We start from the raw sequence: 19,300 nt of genomic DNA on the forward strand, positions 1-19,300 counted from the left end.
AAACAGACCTGATTGGCTGGGAGGATGTAGACTGGAAGGTATAGTACAGTAGGATGGTTCATTATTATAAACAGACCTGATTGGCTGGGAGGATGTAGACTGGAAGGTACAGTACAGTAGGATGGTTCATTATTATAAACAGACCTGATTGGCTGGGAGGATGTAGACTGGAAGGTACAGTACAGTAGGATGGTTCATTATTATAAACAGACCTGATTGGCTGGGAGGATGTAGACTGGAAGGTATAGTACAGTAGGATAGTTCATTATTATAAACAGACCTGATTGGCTGGGAGGATGTAGACTGGATGTGGTACAGTACAGTAGGATGGTTCATTATTATAAACAGACCTGATTGGCTGGGAGGATGTAGACTGGAAGGTATGAGTACAGTAGGATGGTTCATTATTATAAACAGACCTGATTGGCTGGGAGGATGTAGACTGGAAGGTACAGTACAGTAGGATGGTTCATTATTATAAACAGACCTGATTGGCTGGGAGGATGTAGACTGGAAGGTACAGTACAGTAGGATGGTTCATTATTATAAACAGACCTAATTGGCTGGGAGGATGTAGACTGGACGGTACAGTACAGTAGGATGGTTCATTATTATAAACAGACCTGATTGGCTGGGAGGATGTAGACTGGACGGTACAGTACAGTAGGATGGTTCATTATTATAAACAGACCTGATTGGCTGGGAGGATGTAGACTGGAAGGTACAGTACAGTAGGATGGTTCATTATTATAAACAGACCTGATTGGCTGGGAGGATGTAGACTGGACGGTACAGTACAGTAGGATGGTTCATTATTATAAACAGACCTGATTGGCTGGGAGGATGTAGACTGGAAGGTATAGTACAGTAGGATGGTTCATTATTATAAACAGACCTGATATTGGCTGAGGATGTAGACTGGAAGGTATAGTACAGTAGGATGGTTCATTATTATAAACAGACCTGATTGGCTGGGAGGATGTAGACTGGACGGTACAGTACAGTAGGATGGTTCATTATTATAAACAGACCTGATATTGGCTGGGAGGATGTAGACTGGAAGGTACAGTACAGTAGGATGGTTCATTATTATAAACAGACCTGATATTGGCTGGGAGGATGTAGACTGGAAGGTATAGTACAGTAGGATGGTTCATTATTATAAACAGACCTGATTGGCTGGGAGGATGTAGACTGGACGGTACAGTACAGTAGGATGGTTCATTATTATAAACAGACCTGATATTGGCTGGGAGGATGTAGACTGGAAGGTACAGTACAGTAGGATGGTTCATTATTATAAACAGACCTGATTGGCTGGGAGGATGTAGACTGGACGGTACAGTACAGTAGGATGGTTCATTATTATAAACAGACCTGATTGGCTGGGAGGATGTAGACTGGAAGGTATAGTACAGTAGGATGGTTCATTATTATAAACAGACCTGATTGGCTGGGAGGATGTAGACTGGATGGTACAGTACAGTAGGATGGTTCATTATTATAAACAGACCTGATTGGCTGGGAGGATGTAGACTGGACGGTACAGTACAGTAGGATGGTTCATTATTATAAACAGACCTGATTGGCTGGGAGGATATAGACTGGACGGTACAGTACAGTAGGATGGTTCATTATTATAAACAGACCTGATTGGCTGTCTGTCTGGTCCTCCTCCAAGACCATTGTGACTCTAACCTGTCTGTTTGTCTGGTCCTCCAGGACCATTGTGACTCTAACCTGTCTGTCTGGTCCTCCAGGACCATTGTGACTCTAACCTGTCTGTCTGTCTGGTCCTCCAGGACCATTGTGACTCTAACCTGTCTGTCTGTCTGGTCCTCCAGGACCATTGTGACTCTAACCTGTCTGTCTGTCTGGTCCTCCAGGACCATTGTGACTCTAACCTGTCTGTCTGTCTGGTCCTCCAGGACCATTGTGACTCTAACCTGTCTGTCTGTCTGGTCCTCCAGGACCATTGTGACTCTAACCTGTCTGTCTGTCTGGTCCTCCAGGACCATTGTGACTCTAACCTGTCTGTCTGTCTGGTCCTCCAGGACCATTGTGACTCTAACCTGTCTGTCTGTCTGGTCCTCCAGGACCATTGTGACTCTAACCTGTCTATCTGGTCCTCCAGGACCATTGTGACTCTAACCTGTCTGTCTGGTCCTCCAGGACCATTGTGACTCTAACCTGTCTGTCTGTCTGGTCCTCCAGGACCATTGTGACTCTAACCTGTCTGTCTGTCTGGTCCTCCAGGACCATTGTGACTCTAACCTGTCTGTCTGTCTGGTCCTCCAGGACCATTGTGACTCTAACCTGTCTATCTGGTCCTCCAGGACCATTGTGACTCTAACCTGTCTGTCTGTCTGGTCCTCCAGGACCATTGTGACTCTAACCTGTCTGTCTGTCTGGTCCTCCAGGACCATTGTGACTCTAACCTGCCTGTCTATCTGGTCCTCCAGGACCATTGTGACTCTAACCTGTCTGTCTGGTCCTCCAGGACCATTGTGACTCTAACCTGTCTGTCTGTCTGGTCCTCCAGGACCATTGTGACTCTAACCTGTCTGTCTGGTCCTCCAGGACCATTGTGACTCTAACCTGTCTGTCTGGTCCTCCAGGACCATTGTGACTCTAACCTGTCTGTCTGGTCCTCCAGGACCATTGTGACTCTAACCTGTCTGTCTGGTCCTCCAGGACCATTGTGACTCTAACCTGTCTGTCTGGTCCTCCAGGACCATTGTGACTCTAACCTGTCTGTCTGGTCCTCCAGGACCATTGTGACTCTAACCTGTCTGTCTGGTCCTCCAGGACCATTGTGACCCTCATCAGGATGTCTCTGACTGCACTCCCCAGGACGGTGGTTCTCTGTGTGGGACGCCACTCAGAAACAAGACAGAGAATCATGGTAAACAACCAGAAATCAACAGCATCAACTCCAGCTATAGTTGAGACCAGGAGGCCTGACCAGGAAACTCTTGTTTTAGATCATATTTAGGGCCCTGAGTGTTTCTCAGTCAGGAAAACCTCCAGGCCCTCCCTCCATATGAGGACTGTAATAGGAACTCAATGGCTGGTTTCCCCAGACAGATTAAGAATAGTATAGGACTAAAAATCATTCTAAATGTAGAATTTAAAGAGCTATGATGTTTGTTTTTACTAGTGCGTTCCCCTCAGGTCTGGTACCAGAGAGCCCCACCTTCTTCAACTCCAGCCCGTTCAAGGCCCTCTCTCCCCAGACGCCCAAGTTCCTCAAGTCTCTGCTGTCGGTCAGAGAGGAGAGCAAGACCAAGAGAGTCCTGGAGGCACGACCACTACTGGGACAGGAGGTATGGGCCACAACCATCCTTCTCTCTCTTTATCCACCCATCCCTCTCTCTCTTTATCCATCCATCCATCCCTCTCTCTCTCTCTAGTCATCTCTGGCCCCTTTTATCTCTCCTCTCTCTTTATCCATCCATCCCTCTCTCTCTTTATCCACCCATCCCTCTCTCTCTATCCATCTATCCCTCTCTCTCTCTTCTTCTCTCTCTCTCTCCCTCTCTCTCTCTCGTCATCTCTGGCCCCTTTTATCGCTCCTTTCTTTGTCTTTCCTTATTTCCTTTCCTGTGTTTTGCTTCTTCATCTCCTTTTTCTTCCCCTGCCGTTCCCATGGTTTCTCTTCATTCTAAGTCCAGTGACATCCCTCCTTGTCTGCAATGTGACAGTATGACAATACGTCAGTAGTAGTCATTGAAAACAGGACATTTTCCCCATTCTAAGTGAATCCAGTACACACAGACAGATATTTACTACATTCGACAGCTACTAATTCTACTAAACCTGTCTGATGATTGCTGATTGTTCTGGCTGAATGTGATCTGCTCACATACAGTGCCTTGCAAAAGTATTCGGCCCCCTTGAACTTTGCGACCTTTTGCCACATTTCAGGCTTCAAACATAAAGATATAAAACTGTATTTTTTTGTGAAGAATCAACAACAAGTGGGACACAATCATGAAGTGGAAACGACATTTATTGGATATTTCAAACTTTTTTAACAAATCAAAAACTGAAAAATTGGGCGTGCAAAATTATTCAGCCCCTTTACTTTCAGTGCAGTAAACTCTCTCAGAAGTTCAGTGAGGATCTCTGAATGATCCAATGTTGACCTAAATGACTAATGATGATAAATACAATCCACCTGTGTGTAATCAAGTCTCCGTATAAATGCACCTGCACTGTGATAGTCTCAGAGGTCCGTTAAAAGCGCAGAGAGCATCATGAAGAACATGGAACACACCAGGCAGGTCCGAGATACTGTTGTGAAGAAGTTTAAAGCCGGATTTGGATACAAAAAGATTTCCCAAGCTTTAAACATCCCAAGGAGCACTGTGCAAGCGATAATATTGAAATGGAAGGAGTATCAGACCACTGCAAATCTACCAAGACCTGGCCGTCCCTCTAAACTTTCAGCTCATACAAGGAGAAGACTGATCAGAGATGCAGCCAAGAGGCCCATGATCACTCTGGATGAACTGCAGAGATCTACAGCTGAGGTGGGAGACTCTGTCCATAGGACAACAATCAGTCGTATATTGCACAAATCTGGCCTTTATGGAAGAGTGGAAAGAAAGCCATTTCTTAAAGATATCCATAAAAAGTGTTGTTTAAAGTTTGCCACAAGCCACCTGGGAGACACACCAAACATGTGGAAGAAGGTGCCCTGGTCAGATGAAACCAAAATTGAACTTTTTGGCAACAATGCAAAACGTTATGTTTGGCGTAAAAGCAACACAGCTCATCACCCTGAACACACCATACCCACTGTCAAACATGGTGGTGGCAGCATCATGGTTTGGGCCTGCTTTTCTTCAGCAGGGACAGGGAAGATAGTTAAAATTGATGGGAAGATGGATGGAGCCAAATACAGGACCATTCTGGAAGAAAACCTGATGGAGTCTGCAAAAGACCTGAGACTGGGACGGAGATCTGTCTTCCAAAAAGACAATGATCCAAAACATAAAGCAAAATCTACAATGGAATGGTTCAAAAATAAACATATCCAGGTGTTACAATGGCCAAGTCAAAGTCCAGACCTGAATCCAATTGAGAATCTGTGGAAAGAACTGAAAACTGCTGTTCACAAATGCTCTCCATCCAACCTCACTGAGCTCGAGCTGTTTTGCAAGGAGGAATGGGGAAAAATTTCAGTCTCTCGATGTGCAAAACTGATAGAGACATACCCCAAGCGACTTACAGCTGTAATCGCAGCAAAAGGTGGCGCTACAAAGTATTAACTTAAGGGGGCTGAATAATTTTGCACGCCCAATTTTTCAGTTTTGATTTGTTAAAAAGTTTGAAATATCCAATAAATGTCGTTTCACTTCATGATTGTGTCCCACTTGTTGTTGATTCTTCACAAAAAAATACAGTTTTATATCTTTATGTTTGAAGCCTGAAATGTGGCAAAAGGTCGCAAAGTTCAAGGGGGCCGAATACGTTCGCAAGGCACTGTATGTTTATCTATTGTGTGAATGGGGAGCTCCATGCTCTACATCTATTGTGTGAATGGGGAGCTCTATGCTATAAATCTATTGTGTGAATGGGGAGCTCCATGCTCTACATCTATTGTGTGAATGGGGAGCTCCATGCTATAAATCTATTGTGTGAATGGGGAGCTCCATGCTCTAAATCTATTGTGTGAATGGGGAGCTCCATGCTCTACATCTATTGTGTGAATGGGGAGCTCCATGCTCTACATCTATTGTGTGAATGGGGAGCTCCATGCTCTACATCTATTGTGTGAATGGGGAGCTCCATGCTCTACATCTATTGTGTGAATGGGGAGCTCCATGCTCTACATCTATTGTGTGAATGGGGAGCTCCATGCTCTACATCTATTGTGTGAATGGGGAGCTCCATGCTCTCAATCTATTGTGTGAATGGGGGCTCCATGCTCTATATCTATTGTTTGAATGGGGAGCTCCATGCTCTAAATATATTGTGTGAATGGGGAGCTCCATGCTCTAAATCTATTGTGTGAATGGGGAGCTCCATGCTCTAAATCTATTGTGTTAATGGGGAGCTCCATGCTCTAAATCTATTGTGTGAATGGGGAGCTTCATGCTCTACATCTATTGTGTGAATGGGGAGCTCCATGCTCTAAATATATTGTGTGAATGGGGAGCTCCATGCTCTAAGTCTATTGTGTGAATGGGGAGCTCCATGCTCTAAATCTATTGTGTGAATGGGGAGCTCCATGCTCTAAATCTATTGTGTGAATGGGGAGCTCCATGCTCTAAATCTATTGTGTGAATGGGGAGCTCCATGCTCTACATCTATTGTGTGAATGGGGAGCTCTATGCTATAAATCTATTGTGTGAATGGGGAGCTCCATGCTCTACATCTATTGTGTGAATGGGGAGCTCCATGCTATAAATCTATTGTGTGAATGGGGAGCTCCATGCTCTAAATCTATTGTGTGAATGGGGAGCTCCATGCTCTAAATCTATTGTGTGAATGGGGAGCTCCATGCTCTACATCTATTGTGTGAATGGGGAGCTCCATGCTCTACATCTATTGTGTGAATGGGGAGCTCCATGCTCTACATCTATTGTGTGAATGGGGAGCTCCATGCTCTACATCTATTGTGTGAATGGGGAGCTCCATGCTCTACATCTATTGTGTGAATGGGGAGCTCCATGCTCTCAATCTATTGTGTGAATGGGGGGCTCCACGCTCTATATCTATTGTTTGAATGGGGAGCTCCATGCTCTCAATCTATTGGGTGAATGGGGAGCTCCATGCTCTACATCTATTGTTTGAATGGGGAGCTCCATGCTCTAAATATATTGTGTGAATGGGGAGCTCCATGCTCTAAATCTATTGTGTGAATGGGGAGCTCCATGCTCTAAATCTATTGTGTTAATGGGGAGCTCCATGCTCTAAATCTATTGTGTGAATGGGGAGCTTCATGCTCTACATCTATTGTGTGAATGGGGAGCTCCATGCTCTAAATCTATTGTGTGAATGGGGAGCTCCATGCTCTAAGTCTATTGTGTGAATGGGGAGCTCCATGCTCTAAATCTATTGTGTGAATGGGGAGCTCCATGCTCTAAATCTATTGTGTGAATGGGGAGCTCCATGCTCTACATCTATTGTTTGAATGGGGAGCTCCATGCTCTAAATCTATTGTGTTAATGGGGAGCTCCATGCTCTAAATCTATTGTGTGAATGGGGAGCTTCATGCTCTACATCTATTGTGTGAATGGGGAGCTCCATGCTCTAAATCTATTGTGTGAATGGGGAGCTCCATGCTCTAAATCTATTGTGTGAATGGGGAGCTCCATGCTCTAAATCTATTGTGTGAATGGGGAGCTCCATGCTCTAAATCTATTGTGTGAATGGGGAGCTCCATGCTCTAAATCTATTGTGTGAATGGGGAGCTCCATGCTCTAAATCTATTGTGTGAATGGGGAGCTCCATGCTCTAAATCTATTGTGTGAATGGGGAGCTCCATGCTCTAAATCTATTGTGTGAATGGGGTTGCTCCATGCTCTAAATCTATTGTGTGAATGGGGAGCTCCATGCTCTACATCTATTGTGTGAATGGGGAGCTCCATGCTCTAAATCTATTGTGTGAATGGGGAGCTCCATGCTCTAAATCTATTGTGTGAATGGGGAGCTCCATGCTCTACATCTATTGTGTGAATGGGGAGCTCCATGCTCTACATCTATTGTGATACCATCTCATCCAAAGCGCTGATGCGCTGCACTGAACTAGCATGACATTTAGGATGCCAACCATGTCCATCTAATACACATGGTTTTCCATTCAATGTGGTCTGCATGTCTGTATCACCAGTTCCACTAACTAACTAACTCTACACCCTATGGACTGTGCATGTATGTATGTTAACTCACCTGCTCCATGCATGCCTCCTGTGTGACTCCCATCTGCAGAGCATGCGCTCCTCATGTGTGGACAGCTCTGTGCTGCTCCCCCCTCCCTGCCACGGCCAAGCCCCCTGGCGCAGGCCCAGAGCAGGCAGCGAGGGCCACCGCAGCCCCTCCACCGCCACCCTCACCCCCTCCACCCTCACCCTCAGTACCTGCACCAGCAGGAAGCTCAGCCTTACACTGCCACACACCGCTGTAAGTCACACACACACACACACACACACACACACAAACACACACACATACCATGAATACCTTGAAGTGAATACGGCATGAAGTTCATGATGTCATCAGCTTGTGTTTTTTCCAACATCCTCTCAACCAACCACCAGTCCATCCATGGTTACAGTCGCTGTCCTCAATGCATTTTAATATCATGTAGTAGGTGGTAGGCTCCAGTGGTGGCTGGTGACACAGTCAATCAGAAGACGGCTCTTTGTAACAGCTGGAATGGAAAACATTGAATGGTATCAAACATATCAAACACTTCTTTGATTCCATTCACTCCATTCAACACCCCCACCAGCCTCCACCGATAGGCTCCCCTGATAGGCTCCACCGATAGGCTCCACCGATAGGCTCCACCGATAGGCTCCCTGATAGGCTCCACCGATAGGCTCCTCTGATAGGCTCCCCTGCAAGAAAGAAACAGTAGCTGACATTGTCTCTGGTGCGTTCTGTCCTGTGTCCCTGTCTGTCCCTGTCCTGTGTCCCTGTGTGGTGTCTGTCCTGTGTCCCTGTCTGTCCTTGTGTGGTGTCTGTCCTGTGTCCCTGTCTGTCCCTGTGTGGTGTCTATCCTGTGTCCCTGCCTGTCCCTGTGTGGTGTCTATCCTGTGTCCCTGCCTGTCCCTGTGTGGTGTCTGTCCTCTGTCTGTCTGTTCCTGTGTGATGTCTATCCTGTTTCTCTGTCTGTCTCTGTGTGGTGTCTGTCTGTCTCTGTGTGATGTCTGTCTGTCTCTGTGTGATGTCTGTCTGTCTCTGTGTGATGTCTGTCTGTCTCTGTGTGATGTCTGTCTGTCTCTGTGTGATGTCTGTCTCTGTGTGGTGTCTGTCTCTGTGTGATGTCTGTCTCTGTGTGGTGTCTGTCTCTGTGTGGTGTCTGTCTCTGTGTGGTGTCTGTCTCTGTGTGGTGTCTGTCTCTGTGTGATGTCTGTCTCTGTGTGATGTCTGTCTCTGTGTGGTGTCACTGTCTCTGTGTGGTGTCTGTCTCTGTGTGGTGTCTGTCTCTGTGTGATGTCTGTCTCTGTGTGATGTCTGTCTCTGTGTGGTGTCTGTCTGTCTCTGTGTGGTGTCTGTCTCTGTGTGATGTCTGTCTCTGTATGATGTCTGTCTCTGTGTGGTGTCTGTCTGTCTCTGTGTGGTGTCTGTCTGTCTCTGTGTGATGTCTGTCTCTGTGTGGTGTCTGTCTGTCTCTGTGTGGTGTCTGTCTCTGTGTGATGTCTGTCTCTGTGTGATGTCTGTCTCTGTGTGGTGTCTATTCCAGGACTCTGAGGAGGAGACAGACATGGCCCTGAGTTTGGGTCTGGGCCCTCAGGACTTCCACAGCTTCCAGTCCTACATCCCAGAGGACTTTGCCAACTTTGAGGTGTACAACGCTGCCCTGGAGAGCCAGGAGGGGGGCGGGGGCAGGGGAGAGCTGAGGGGGGGTCGGGGAGGTGGTGGAGGGGTGGAAAGAGAGGGGCTCCCCGGAGCCCCACCGCCAGCAGCTGCACCAGCGGTTACTTCTCCCACAGTGCCTCAGACGCCACGCTCTCTGACGTGCCATTCGGGGCCAGCGACAGCTCCGACCAGCTCAGCGCCTCCGCAGTGGCTCAAGACAGAAATGACCCTGACCGGGAAACCCACAACCTCCACCCCCACGAGTCCCCCTCCTTCCACTGCACCAGCACGGCCCGAGGCTGTGTCCAGACCAGAAGTGTCTCGCCGTGGGGTGACACCCAGACCCCTGCGTGTCCCCCCGGCGTCCCCTCCCAGCCCCTCCCCACCACCTCCCCCTCCTCCCCTGTCAGTATTCCTAACTGCTCAGAGCAGCCACCCTCCCCCTCCTCCCCTGTCAGTATTCCTAACTGCTCAGAGCAGCCACCCTCCCCCTCCTCCCCTGTCAGTATTCCTAACTGCTCAGAGCAGCCACCCTCCCCCTCCTCCCCTGTCAGTATTCCTAACTGCTCAGAGCAGCCACCCTCCCCCTCCTCCCCTGTCAGTATTCCTAACTGCTCAGAGCAGCCACCCTCCCCCTCCTCCCCTGTCAGTATTCCTAACTGCTCAGAGCAGCCACCCTCCCCCTCCTCCCCTGTCAGTATTCCTAACTGCTCAGAGCAGCCACCCTCCCCCTCCTCCCCTGTCAGTATTCCTAACTGCTCAGAGCAGCCACCCTCCCCCTCCTCCCCTGTCAGTATTCCTAACTGCTCAGAGCAGCCACCCTCCCCCTCCTCCCCTGTCAGTATTCCTAACTGCTCAGAGCAGCCACCCTCCCCGCGGCCCCGCAGGTGTGTCCTCAGCATCAGCCAGGAGTTTACAGACTTCAAGGGGGCCGACAGCATGGAGGATCTGGGTGAGCTGGGACACTTCCAGTCTGGGGATGCACCACACATATCCCCTGTCCCAGCGGAGGAGGAGAAAGGGGGCTCTGGCAGCAGGCACCAGACCTCTGACAAAGACCTGGTCGTCATCAACACACAACAACAACAACATAAATCTCACCCCGATAACGCCCGGCTCCCTCAGCCCCACTCACACCTCCACAACGGCAAACAGTGTATCGGCAGCGCAGCCGTGCCCTGCCCACCACCCTCCAGCCCGCCAGGCCAGCTAGCAGGAGGAGAGCCCCAGATCCAGGAGCCAATCCAGGAGACCTACCTCCAGGGAGCCCCTGTCCCAGCCCAAGCTGCCCGAGCCCCAACCCCAGCAGCACTGAGGCCTCTGGGGACTCCTGCAGCGGGGACGAGGGCCCTGGTTCTCCGGTGGCCCAGCTGCCTGACTGGATGGCCCCCGGGGAGCAGGTATGGGTGGGGAAGAGGGGCGGCACGGTGCACTACGTCGGAGGGGTGGAGTTCGCCAAGGGGATCTGGGTCGGGGTACAGCTGGACCTGGCTGTGGGTGAGTGGCTGTTTAGTTATCAAATGATGTTCTGTGTAATAATGATGTACTGGGATGCCTCCCAAACAGTACCATATATATATAGGGTGAGACTGTCATTTGGGACATTCTCTTAGAGTGTTGGTGCTCTGGCAATACTTAACTGACCTTAGCTGGACCTGTGAGGAACCTGGCGAGTGTTTGAGATGTATGGTGAATGGTCACATGACTCCTGAATATCCCCTCTGTCTCCACTGTCCAGGCAAGCACAACGGGACAGTCCAGGGGAGGGTTTACTTCCGCTGTCCTCCAGGCCACGGGGTGTTCGTCAAGCCCTCCTGTCTCACTAGAGGACCCCCCTCCATGGACACCACAGACCCCCAGCCTCTGGTCCGATAAAATTCCCAGTCTTTCCAGGAATCCCGGTTGGAATGTTCCCAGAATCAGGAGGGAATAAGAAGGAACTCCAGAATCCTCAAACCAGCATTTCTGGAAAACCTGGGAATTTGGGGAAAGGAACGTTCCACCCAGGACTAATCATCTAAAGGGGTACCCAGATCCAGAGCCGTTCCTACTAGACCAGGGCCAGATCCAGAACAGTTCCTACTAGACCAGGCCCAGATCCAGAACGGTTCCTACTAGACCAGGGCCAGATCCAGAGCCGTTCCTACTAGACCAGGGCCAGATCCAGAACAGTTTCTACTAGACCAGGGCCAGATCCAGAACAGTTTCTACTAGACCAGGGCCAGATCCAGAGCCGTTCCTACTAGACCAGGGCCAGATCCAGAACAGTTTCTACTAGACCAGGGCCAGATCCAGAGCCGTTCCTACTAGACCAGGGCCAGATCCAGAACAGTTCCTACTAGACCAGGACCAGATCCAGAACAGTTTCTACTAGACCAGGGCCAGATCCAGAGCAGTTTCTACTAGACCAGGGCCAGATCCAGAGCCGTTCCTACTAGACCAGGGCCAGATCCAGAACAGTTCCTACTAGACCAGGGCCAGATCCAGAACGGTCCCTACTAAACCAGGGCCAGATTCAGAACAGTTCCTACTAGACCAGGGCCAGATCCAGAACAGTTCCTACTAGACCAGGGCCAGATCCAGAACAGTTCCTACTAGACCAGGGCCAGATCCAGAACAGTTCCTACTAGACCAGGGCCAGATCCAGAACAGTTCCTACTAGACCAGGCCCAGATCCAGAACGGTTCCTACTAGACCAGGGCCAGATCCAGAACAGTTCCTACTAGACCAGGGGCAGCTGTCAGCGCTCAACAGCTGAGCCCCAAAACCAGCTGTTCTTCTCTCATTCTCACCCTCCCTCTGTTCCACTAGACTTCCGATCATGTGTCCTGTCTGTTGGTATGAACGTCTGCTTCCCCTTTAACATACCTGTCCCATGCGTTTTATGAAGGCAAATCATCGTTCAATATCCTTGTTCACTGAAAGTCAAACGCACACGTCCACCGTTTCTGCTGTGTTATTTTAGCTAGAGAGCATGTAGATGGATAGACATGACCCAGGCCTGTTTATCTGACGGTAGTGTCATTGAATCAGCTCAGCAGCTCATATTCCTGTTCAAACACCAGGTCTTCCCGGAGAGGTGACAGAGAGTTGTCATCTGGGGTGTGTGGATCCAGAATGGACTCGTGTTGATGACTCACTGATATCCGGATCGGTTATCCAAGTCACTGTGATATGTCGTCAGGGGTTACCAAAGAACTAAGGTTTCATATCTGCTGTTTTAACTGGTGTGTGTGTGTGTGTGGGGGGAGGGGGGGGATATGATATGTGTGATATGTGTGTCTAATATAAACAGTGCCTAGGCCACGAGTCCTCCTCAGTTTCTCCACTGTCCTACATTGTGCCTCTCAAGGGGATGGAAACGGAGGTGTCCATGTTGGATCTATGCTGTGTCAAATATCTGAATTAAGCGACTAGGCTTCTTCTGGGTCGTATTCACTAGGCACAAATGGAAGAAAACAGACTGAAAAGGGGAAGGAATACATGAACTCCTCCAATAAGAAACTCGCTGTTTTTGTTTTGCGAAACATTTTCCGTTGCAGAACGTTGTGCTCTGCTGTATGTACACGAATGAATAGGATCCCGGTTGTGAGGATTACTTCACTGAGTATACAAAACATTAAGAACACCTGCTCTTTCCATGAGATAGACTGACCAGGTGAATCCAGGTGACAGCTATGATCCCTTATTGATGTCACTTGTTAAATCCACTTCAATCAGTGTAGATGAAGGGAGGAGACGGGTTAAAGAAGGATGTTTAAGCCCTGAGACATGGATTGTGTATGTGAGCCATTCAGAGGGTGACAAAAGATTGAAGTGCCTTTGAACGGGATATGGTAGTAGGTGCCAGGGGTACCGGTTTGTGTCAAGAACTGCAACGCTGCTGGCTTTTTCACACGCAACAGTTTCCTGTGTCAATCAAGTATTTTCCACCACCCAAAGGACATCCAGCCAACTGGACACAACTGTGGGAAGCATTGGAGTCAACATGGGCCAGCATCCCTGTGGAACGCTTTGGACACCTTGTAGAGTCAACATGGGCCAGCATCCCTGTGGAACGCTTTGGACACCTTGTAGAGTCAACATGGGCCAGCATCCCTGTGGAACGCTTTGGACACCTTGTAGAGTCAACATGGGCCAGCATCCCTGTGGAACGCTTTGGACACCTTGTAGAGTTCATGCCCTGAGAATTTAGGCTGTTCTGAGGGCAAAAGGAGGTGCAACTCAATATTAGTAAAGTGTTCTTAATGTTTTGTATACTCAGTGTGTACTATAATGCATTGTGCCTCTCAAGGGGGTGGAAACTGAGTCTAGACTGGGCCTGACTGAAGGCTGGCTGGCCTGATGCATTATGACCTGAAGCTCACAGGCATTTACAATGCCCTCCACCAATCCACTGGACTGTTACTGTTAGGTTGAATGCCCTCCTCCAATCCCCTGGACTGTTACTGTTAGGTTGAATGCCCTCCTCCAATCCCCTGGACTGTTACTGTTAGGTTGAATGCCCTCCACCAATCCCCTGGACTGTTACTGTTAGGTTGAATGCCCTCCTCCAATCCCCTGGACTGTTACTGTTAGGTTGAATGCCCTCCTCCAATCCCCTGGACTGTTACTGTTAGGTTGAATGCCCTCCTCCAATCCCCTGGACTGTTACTGTTAGGTTGAATGCCCTCCACCAATCCCCTGGACTGTTACTGTTAGGTTGAATGCCCTCCACCAATCCCCTGGACTGTTACTGTTAGGTTGAATGAGTAACGATGAAGCCTACCGAAGCCTACAGTGATTTGCTCTGACAGCATTTTCTATGTTAATTTGACTAATGAGTAACATTTAATTATTTTTTTAGAGGTAATCATGTCAACAAATGAATTGAGTTTATTTTACAGGGAGACGTGTATGAACAGGGATGGACACTATGAGGAAATGGGAGGGGAGAGATGATGTCAAATAGTTTTATAACCTGAATGATGAACCATGTCTCTGACATTTTGTATTTTATTGGAGCTGTGGATGTGGCTAGCTTTGGTCCAGGGGGTTAGTGCATTCCTCGCTAACGCCCTGGACCAGAGCTAGTTGTGGCTAACTGTGGTAGAGAGAAATATCATTTTAAAATGCTGTAATTTCAAGTAAATAAGAAAAGAAACCCAAGACCTTACTTTAAAGACAAGATCAAAGCTGCTCTCCCTAATGAGGAGTTGTACATATAAATGTATTTGAACATAGTATTATTTGCAATATTATAATGTACAGAATTGTATTTATAATGTATCTCAACAAACTGTTTTAATTGGTACAAAGATGTTCTAGAATACAGAACGTTTACAATCTAAACACTTGTTGTGTGTGTGTGTGTCGCTTCTTATTTGCATTCAATCAATTGAGTCAATGCAGGTATTTATTAAGACTTGTGCAACTATTTCTTCCTGATTATAGTCTCGTTGAAGTGTTTGAGTGTAATTCAAGGTGTCGAGTAGGAATAATTATACGGAACAAAAATATAAACGCAACGTGTAAAGTGTTGGTCCCATGTTCCATGAGCTGAAATAAAAGATCACAGACTTTTTCCATACACACAAAAAGCTTATTTCTCTCCAATTTTGGGCACAAATTTGTTTACATCCCTGCTGGTGAGCATTTCACCTTTGCCAAGATAATCCATCCACCTGACAGGTGTGGCATATCAAGAAGCTGATTGAACAGCATGATCAGTACACAGGTGCACCTTGTGCAGTTTGTCAAACAACACAATGTTACAGATGTCTCAAGTTTTGAGGGAGTGTGCATTTGGCATGCTGACTGCAGGATTGTCCACCAGAGCTGTTGCCAGACAATTTAATGTTAATTTCTCTACCATAAGCCATCTCCAATGTCATTTTAGAGTATTACGTCCAACTGGCCTCACAACCTCAGACCACGTGTAACCACGCCAACCCAGGACCTCCACATCCTGCTTCTTCACCTCAGACCACGTGTAACCACGCCAAACCAGGAGACCTCCACATCCTGCTTCTTCACCTCAGACCATGTGTAACCACACCAACCCAGGACCTCCACATCCTGCTTCTTCACCTCAAACCATGTGTAACCACGCCAAACCAGGAGACCTCCACATCCTGCTTCTTCACCTCAGACCACGTGTAACCATGCCAACCCAGGACCTCCACATCCTGCTTCTTCACCTCAGACCACGTGTAACCACGCCAACCCAGGACCTCCACATCCTGCCTCTTCACCTGTGCTGTTGTCTGAATACCAGAGGAGTATTTCTGTCTGTAATAATGCCCTTTTGTGGGGGAAAACAAATTCTGATTGGCTGGGCCTGTCTCCCAAGTCAGTGGGCTTATGCCCTCCCAGGCCCCCCATGGCTTCTCCCCTGCCCAGTCATATGAAATCCATATTTAAGGGCCTAATGAATTTATTGAAATTGACTGATTTCCTTATATGAACTGTAACTCAGTAAAATCGTTGAAGTTGTGTTTATATTTGTGTTCAGTATATTACTGTGAGCTTCATAGTTGAAATGCTGTGTCATTGGTGCAATATTATTTTCAAAGGTTGTGTTTTAAGAGTGGTTTCACTAGGTGGTGCTAGTTAACCATCTGAGTTAGAGGTAGTGCTCTCCACAGTGACCCAGAGAAGAGACTGAGTTAGAGGTAGTTCTCTACACAGTGACCCAGAGAAGAGATTGAGTTAGAGGTAGTGCTCTCCAGTGACCCAGAGAAGAGACTGAGTTAGAGGTAGTGCTCTCCACAGTGACCCAGAGAAGAGATTGAGTTAGAGGTAGTGCTCTCCAGTGACCCAGAGAAGAGACTGAGTTAGAGGTAGTGCTCTCCAGTGACCCAGAGAAGAGACTGAGTTAGAGGTAGTTCTCTACACAGTGACCCAGAGAAGAGATTGAGTTAGAGGTAGTGCTCTCCAGTGACCCAGAGAAGAGACTGAGTTAGAGGTAGTGCTCTCCAGTGACCCAGAGAAGAGACTGAGTTAGAGGTAGTGCTCTCCACAGTGACCCAGATAAGAGACTGAGTTAGAGGTAGTGCTCTCCACAGTGACCCAGAGAAGATACTGAGTTAGAGGTAGTGCTCTCCACAGTGACCCAGAGAAGAGACTGAGTTAGAGGTAGTGCTCTCCACAGTGACCCAGAGAAGAGACTGAATTAGAGGTAGTGCTCTCCACAGTGACCCAGAGAAGAGACTGAGTTAGAGGTAGTGCTCTCCACAGTGACCCAGAGAAGAGACTGAGTTAGAGGTAGTGCTCTCCACAGTGACCCAGAGAAGAGACTGAGTTAGAGGTAGTGCTCTCCACAGTGACCCAGAGAAGAGACTGAGTTAGAGGTAGTGCTCTCCACGGTGACCCAGAGAAGAGATTGAGTTAAAGGTAGTGCTCTCCACAGTGACCCAGAGAAGAGACTGAGTTAGAGGTAGTGCTCTCCACGGTGACCCAGAGAAGAGACTGAGTTAGAGGTTGCAGGACAGCAGTGGCGATTTTAGCATGTAAATCTTGATGGGGCAAAATCCCAAAACAAATGTGGGATGCATGCCAGCAAAACCAGTACACAACACAGCACAATACATGAATTGCACTTTAACAGGGACAAATGGTGCCCACAAACTGTTAGAGCCTCCATAAAGCTGTCCCAACAGCAGAGCTTTCTTTTCAACACCATGGAGTGAATCCTTACCACTGCTACACCTGGTTATCAGGGGATCCTTGTCTGGCAGCGAAACAGTTCATTCAGCCTCATTTACTGCCCTTTAAAAAAACATAGCTGATATGGCTGACTTGTTTAAACAAATTCGGAACAAATCAATTTTTATTTGTCACATACACATGGTTAGCAGATGTTAATGCGAGTGTAGCAAATGCTTGTGCTTGAAGTCAGGTGCAGGAGAGCAGAGAGTTGTGATCTACTGGTGTTGAAGTCAGGTGCAGGAGAGCAGAGAGTTGTGATCTACTGGTGTTGAAGTCAGGTGCAGGAGAGCAGAGAGTTGTGATCTACTGGTGTTGAAGTCAGGTGCAGGAGAGCAGAGAGTTGTGATCTACTGGTGTTGAAGTCAGGTGCAGGAGAGCAGAGAGTTGTGATCTACTGGTGTTGAAGTCAGGTGCAGGAGAGCAGAGAGTTGTGATCTACTGGTGTTGAAGTCAGGTGCAGGAGAGCAGAGTTGTGATCTACTGGTGTTGAAGTCAGGTGCAGGAGAGCAGAGTTGTGATCTACTGGTGTAGAAGTCAGGTGCAGGAGAGCAGAGAGTTGTGATCTACTGGTGTTGAAGTCAGGTGCAGGAGAGCAGAGAGTTGTGATCTACTGGTGTTGAAGTCAGGTGCAGGAGAGCAGAGTTGTGATCTACTGGTGTTGAAGTCAGGTGCAGGAGAGCAGAGAGTTGTGATCTACTGGTGTTGAAGTCAGGTGCAGGAGAGCAGAGTTGTGATCTACTGGTGTTGATATCAGGTGCAGGAGAGCAGAGAGTTGTGATCTACTGGTGTAGAAGTCCGGTGCAGGAGAGCAGAGTTGTGATCTACTGGTGTTGAAGTCAGGTGCAGGAGAGCAGAGAGTTGTGATCTACTGGTGTAGAAGTCAGGTGCAGGAGAGCAGAGAGTTGGGATCTACTGGTGTAGAAGTCAGGTGCAGGAGAGCAGTTAGTTGTGCTCTACTGGTGTTGAAGTCAGGTGCGGGAGAGCAGAGTTGTGATCTACTGGTGTAGAAGTCCGGTGCAGGAGAGCAGAGTTGTGATCTACTGGTGTTGAAGTCAGGTGCAGGAGAGCAGAGAGTTGTGATCTACTGGTGTAGAAGTCAGGTGCAGGAGAGCAGAGAGTTGGGATCTACTGGTGTAGAAGTCAGGTGCAGGAGAGCAGTTAGTTGTGCTCTACTGGTGTTGAAGTCAGGTGCGGGAGAGCAGAGAGTTGTGATCTACTGGTGTTGAAGTCAGGTGCAGGAGAGCAGAGTTGTGATCTACTGGTGTTGATATCAGGTGCAGGAGAGCAGAGAGTTGTGATCTACTGGTGTAGAAGTCCGGTGCAGGAGAGCAGAGTTGTGATCTACTGGTGTTGAAGTCAGGTGCAGGAGAGCAGAGAGTTGTGATCTACTGGTGTAGAAGTCAGGTGCAGGAGAGCAGAGAGTTGGGATCTACTGGTGTAGAAGTCAGGTGCAGGAGAGCAGTTAGTTGTGCTCTACTGGTGTTGAAGTCAGGTGCGGGAGAGCAGAGTTGTGATCTACTGGTGTAGAAGTCCGGTGCAGGAGAGCAGAGTTGTGATCTACTGGTGTTGAAGTCAGGTGCAGGAGAGCAGAGAGTTGTGATCTACTGGTGTAGAAGTCAGGTGCAGGAGAGCAGAGAGTTGGGATCTACTGGTGTAGAAGTCAGGTGCAGGAGAGCAGTTAGTTGTGCTCTACTGGTGTTGAAGTCAGGTGCGGAGAGCAGAGAGTTGTGATCTACTGGTGTAGAAGTCCGGTGCAGGAGAGCAGAGTTGTGATCTACTGGTGTAGAAGTCAGGTGCAGGAGAGCAGAGAGTTGTGATCTTCTGGTGTTGAAGTCAGGTGCAGGAGAGCAGTTAGTTGTGCTCTACTGGTGTTGAAGTCAGGTGCGGGAGAGCAGAGAGTTGTGATCTACTGGTGTAGAAGTCCGGTGCAGGAGAGCAGAGTTGTGATCTACTGGTGTAGAAGTCAGGTGCAGGAGAGCAGAGAGTTGTGATCTACTGGTGTTGAAGTCAGGTGCAGGAGAGCAGAAAGTTGTGATCAGGGACACACTTTATTTGGCAGAAGCAAACAACAGAC

At 48.2% G+C, this 19,300-nt stretch overlaps 1 protein-coding gene across 1 annotated transcript; it reads left to right on the top strand.

The window, feature by feature from the left end:
- The first annotated feature begins 919 nt into the window (after nucleotides 1-919).
- Nucleotides 920-12,775, top strand: LOC135519810 (mucin-2-like). The gene is made up of 7 exons (XM_064945022.1): nucleotides 920-1,407; nucleotides 2,809-2,905; nucleotides 3,175-3,326; nucleotides 7,942-8,133; nucleotides 9,422-9,573; nucleotides 9,615-11,034; nucleotides 11,276-12,775. Exons 4-7 carry the CDS (start codon nucleotides 7,945-7,947, stop codon nucleotides 11,468-11,470), a joined length of 1,956 nt encoding a protein of 651 aa, XP_064801094.1. The 5' UTR covers nucleotides 920-1,407; nucleotides 2,809-2,905; nucleotides 3,175-3,326; nucleotides 7,942-7,944; the 3' UTR covers nucleotides 11,471-12,775.
- The last annotated feature ends 6,525 nt before the right edge of the window (nucleotides 12,776-19,300 follow it).

This window comes from Oncorhynchus masou, chromosome 29 (assembly GCF_036934945.1).
Source record: "Oncorhynchus masou masou isolate Uvic2021 chromosome 29, UVic_Omas_1.1, whole genome shotgun sequence".
Lineage (NCBI taxonomy): Eukaryota > Metazoa > Chordata > Actinopteri > Salmoniformes > Salmonidae > Oncorhynchus > Oncorhynchus masou.

Excerpts from the sequence above, each read along its gene's own strand:
- LOC135519810 (XM_064945022.1), top strand. The coding sequence starts at position 7,945 with ATGCGCTCCTCATGTGTGGACAGCTCTGTGCTGCTCCCCCCTCCCTGC. Across the intron at positions 8,134-9,421 it reads TTACACTGCCACACACCGCT|GACTCTGAGGAGGAGACAGA; the intron begins GTAAGTCACACA and ends TGTCTATTCCAG. Across the intron at positions 11,035-11,275 it reads ACAGCTGGACCTGGCTGTGG|GCAAGCACAACGGGACAGTC; the intron begins GTGAGTGGCTGT and ends TCCACTGTCCAG.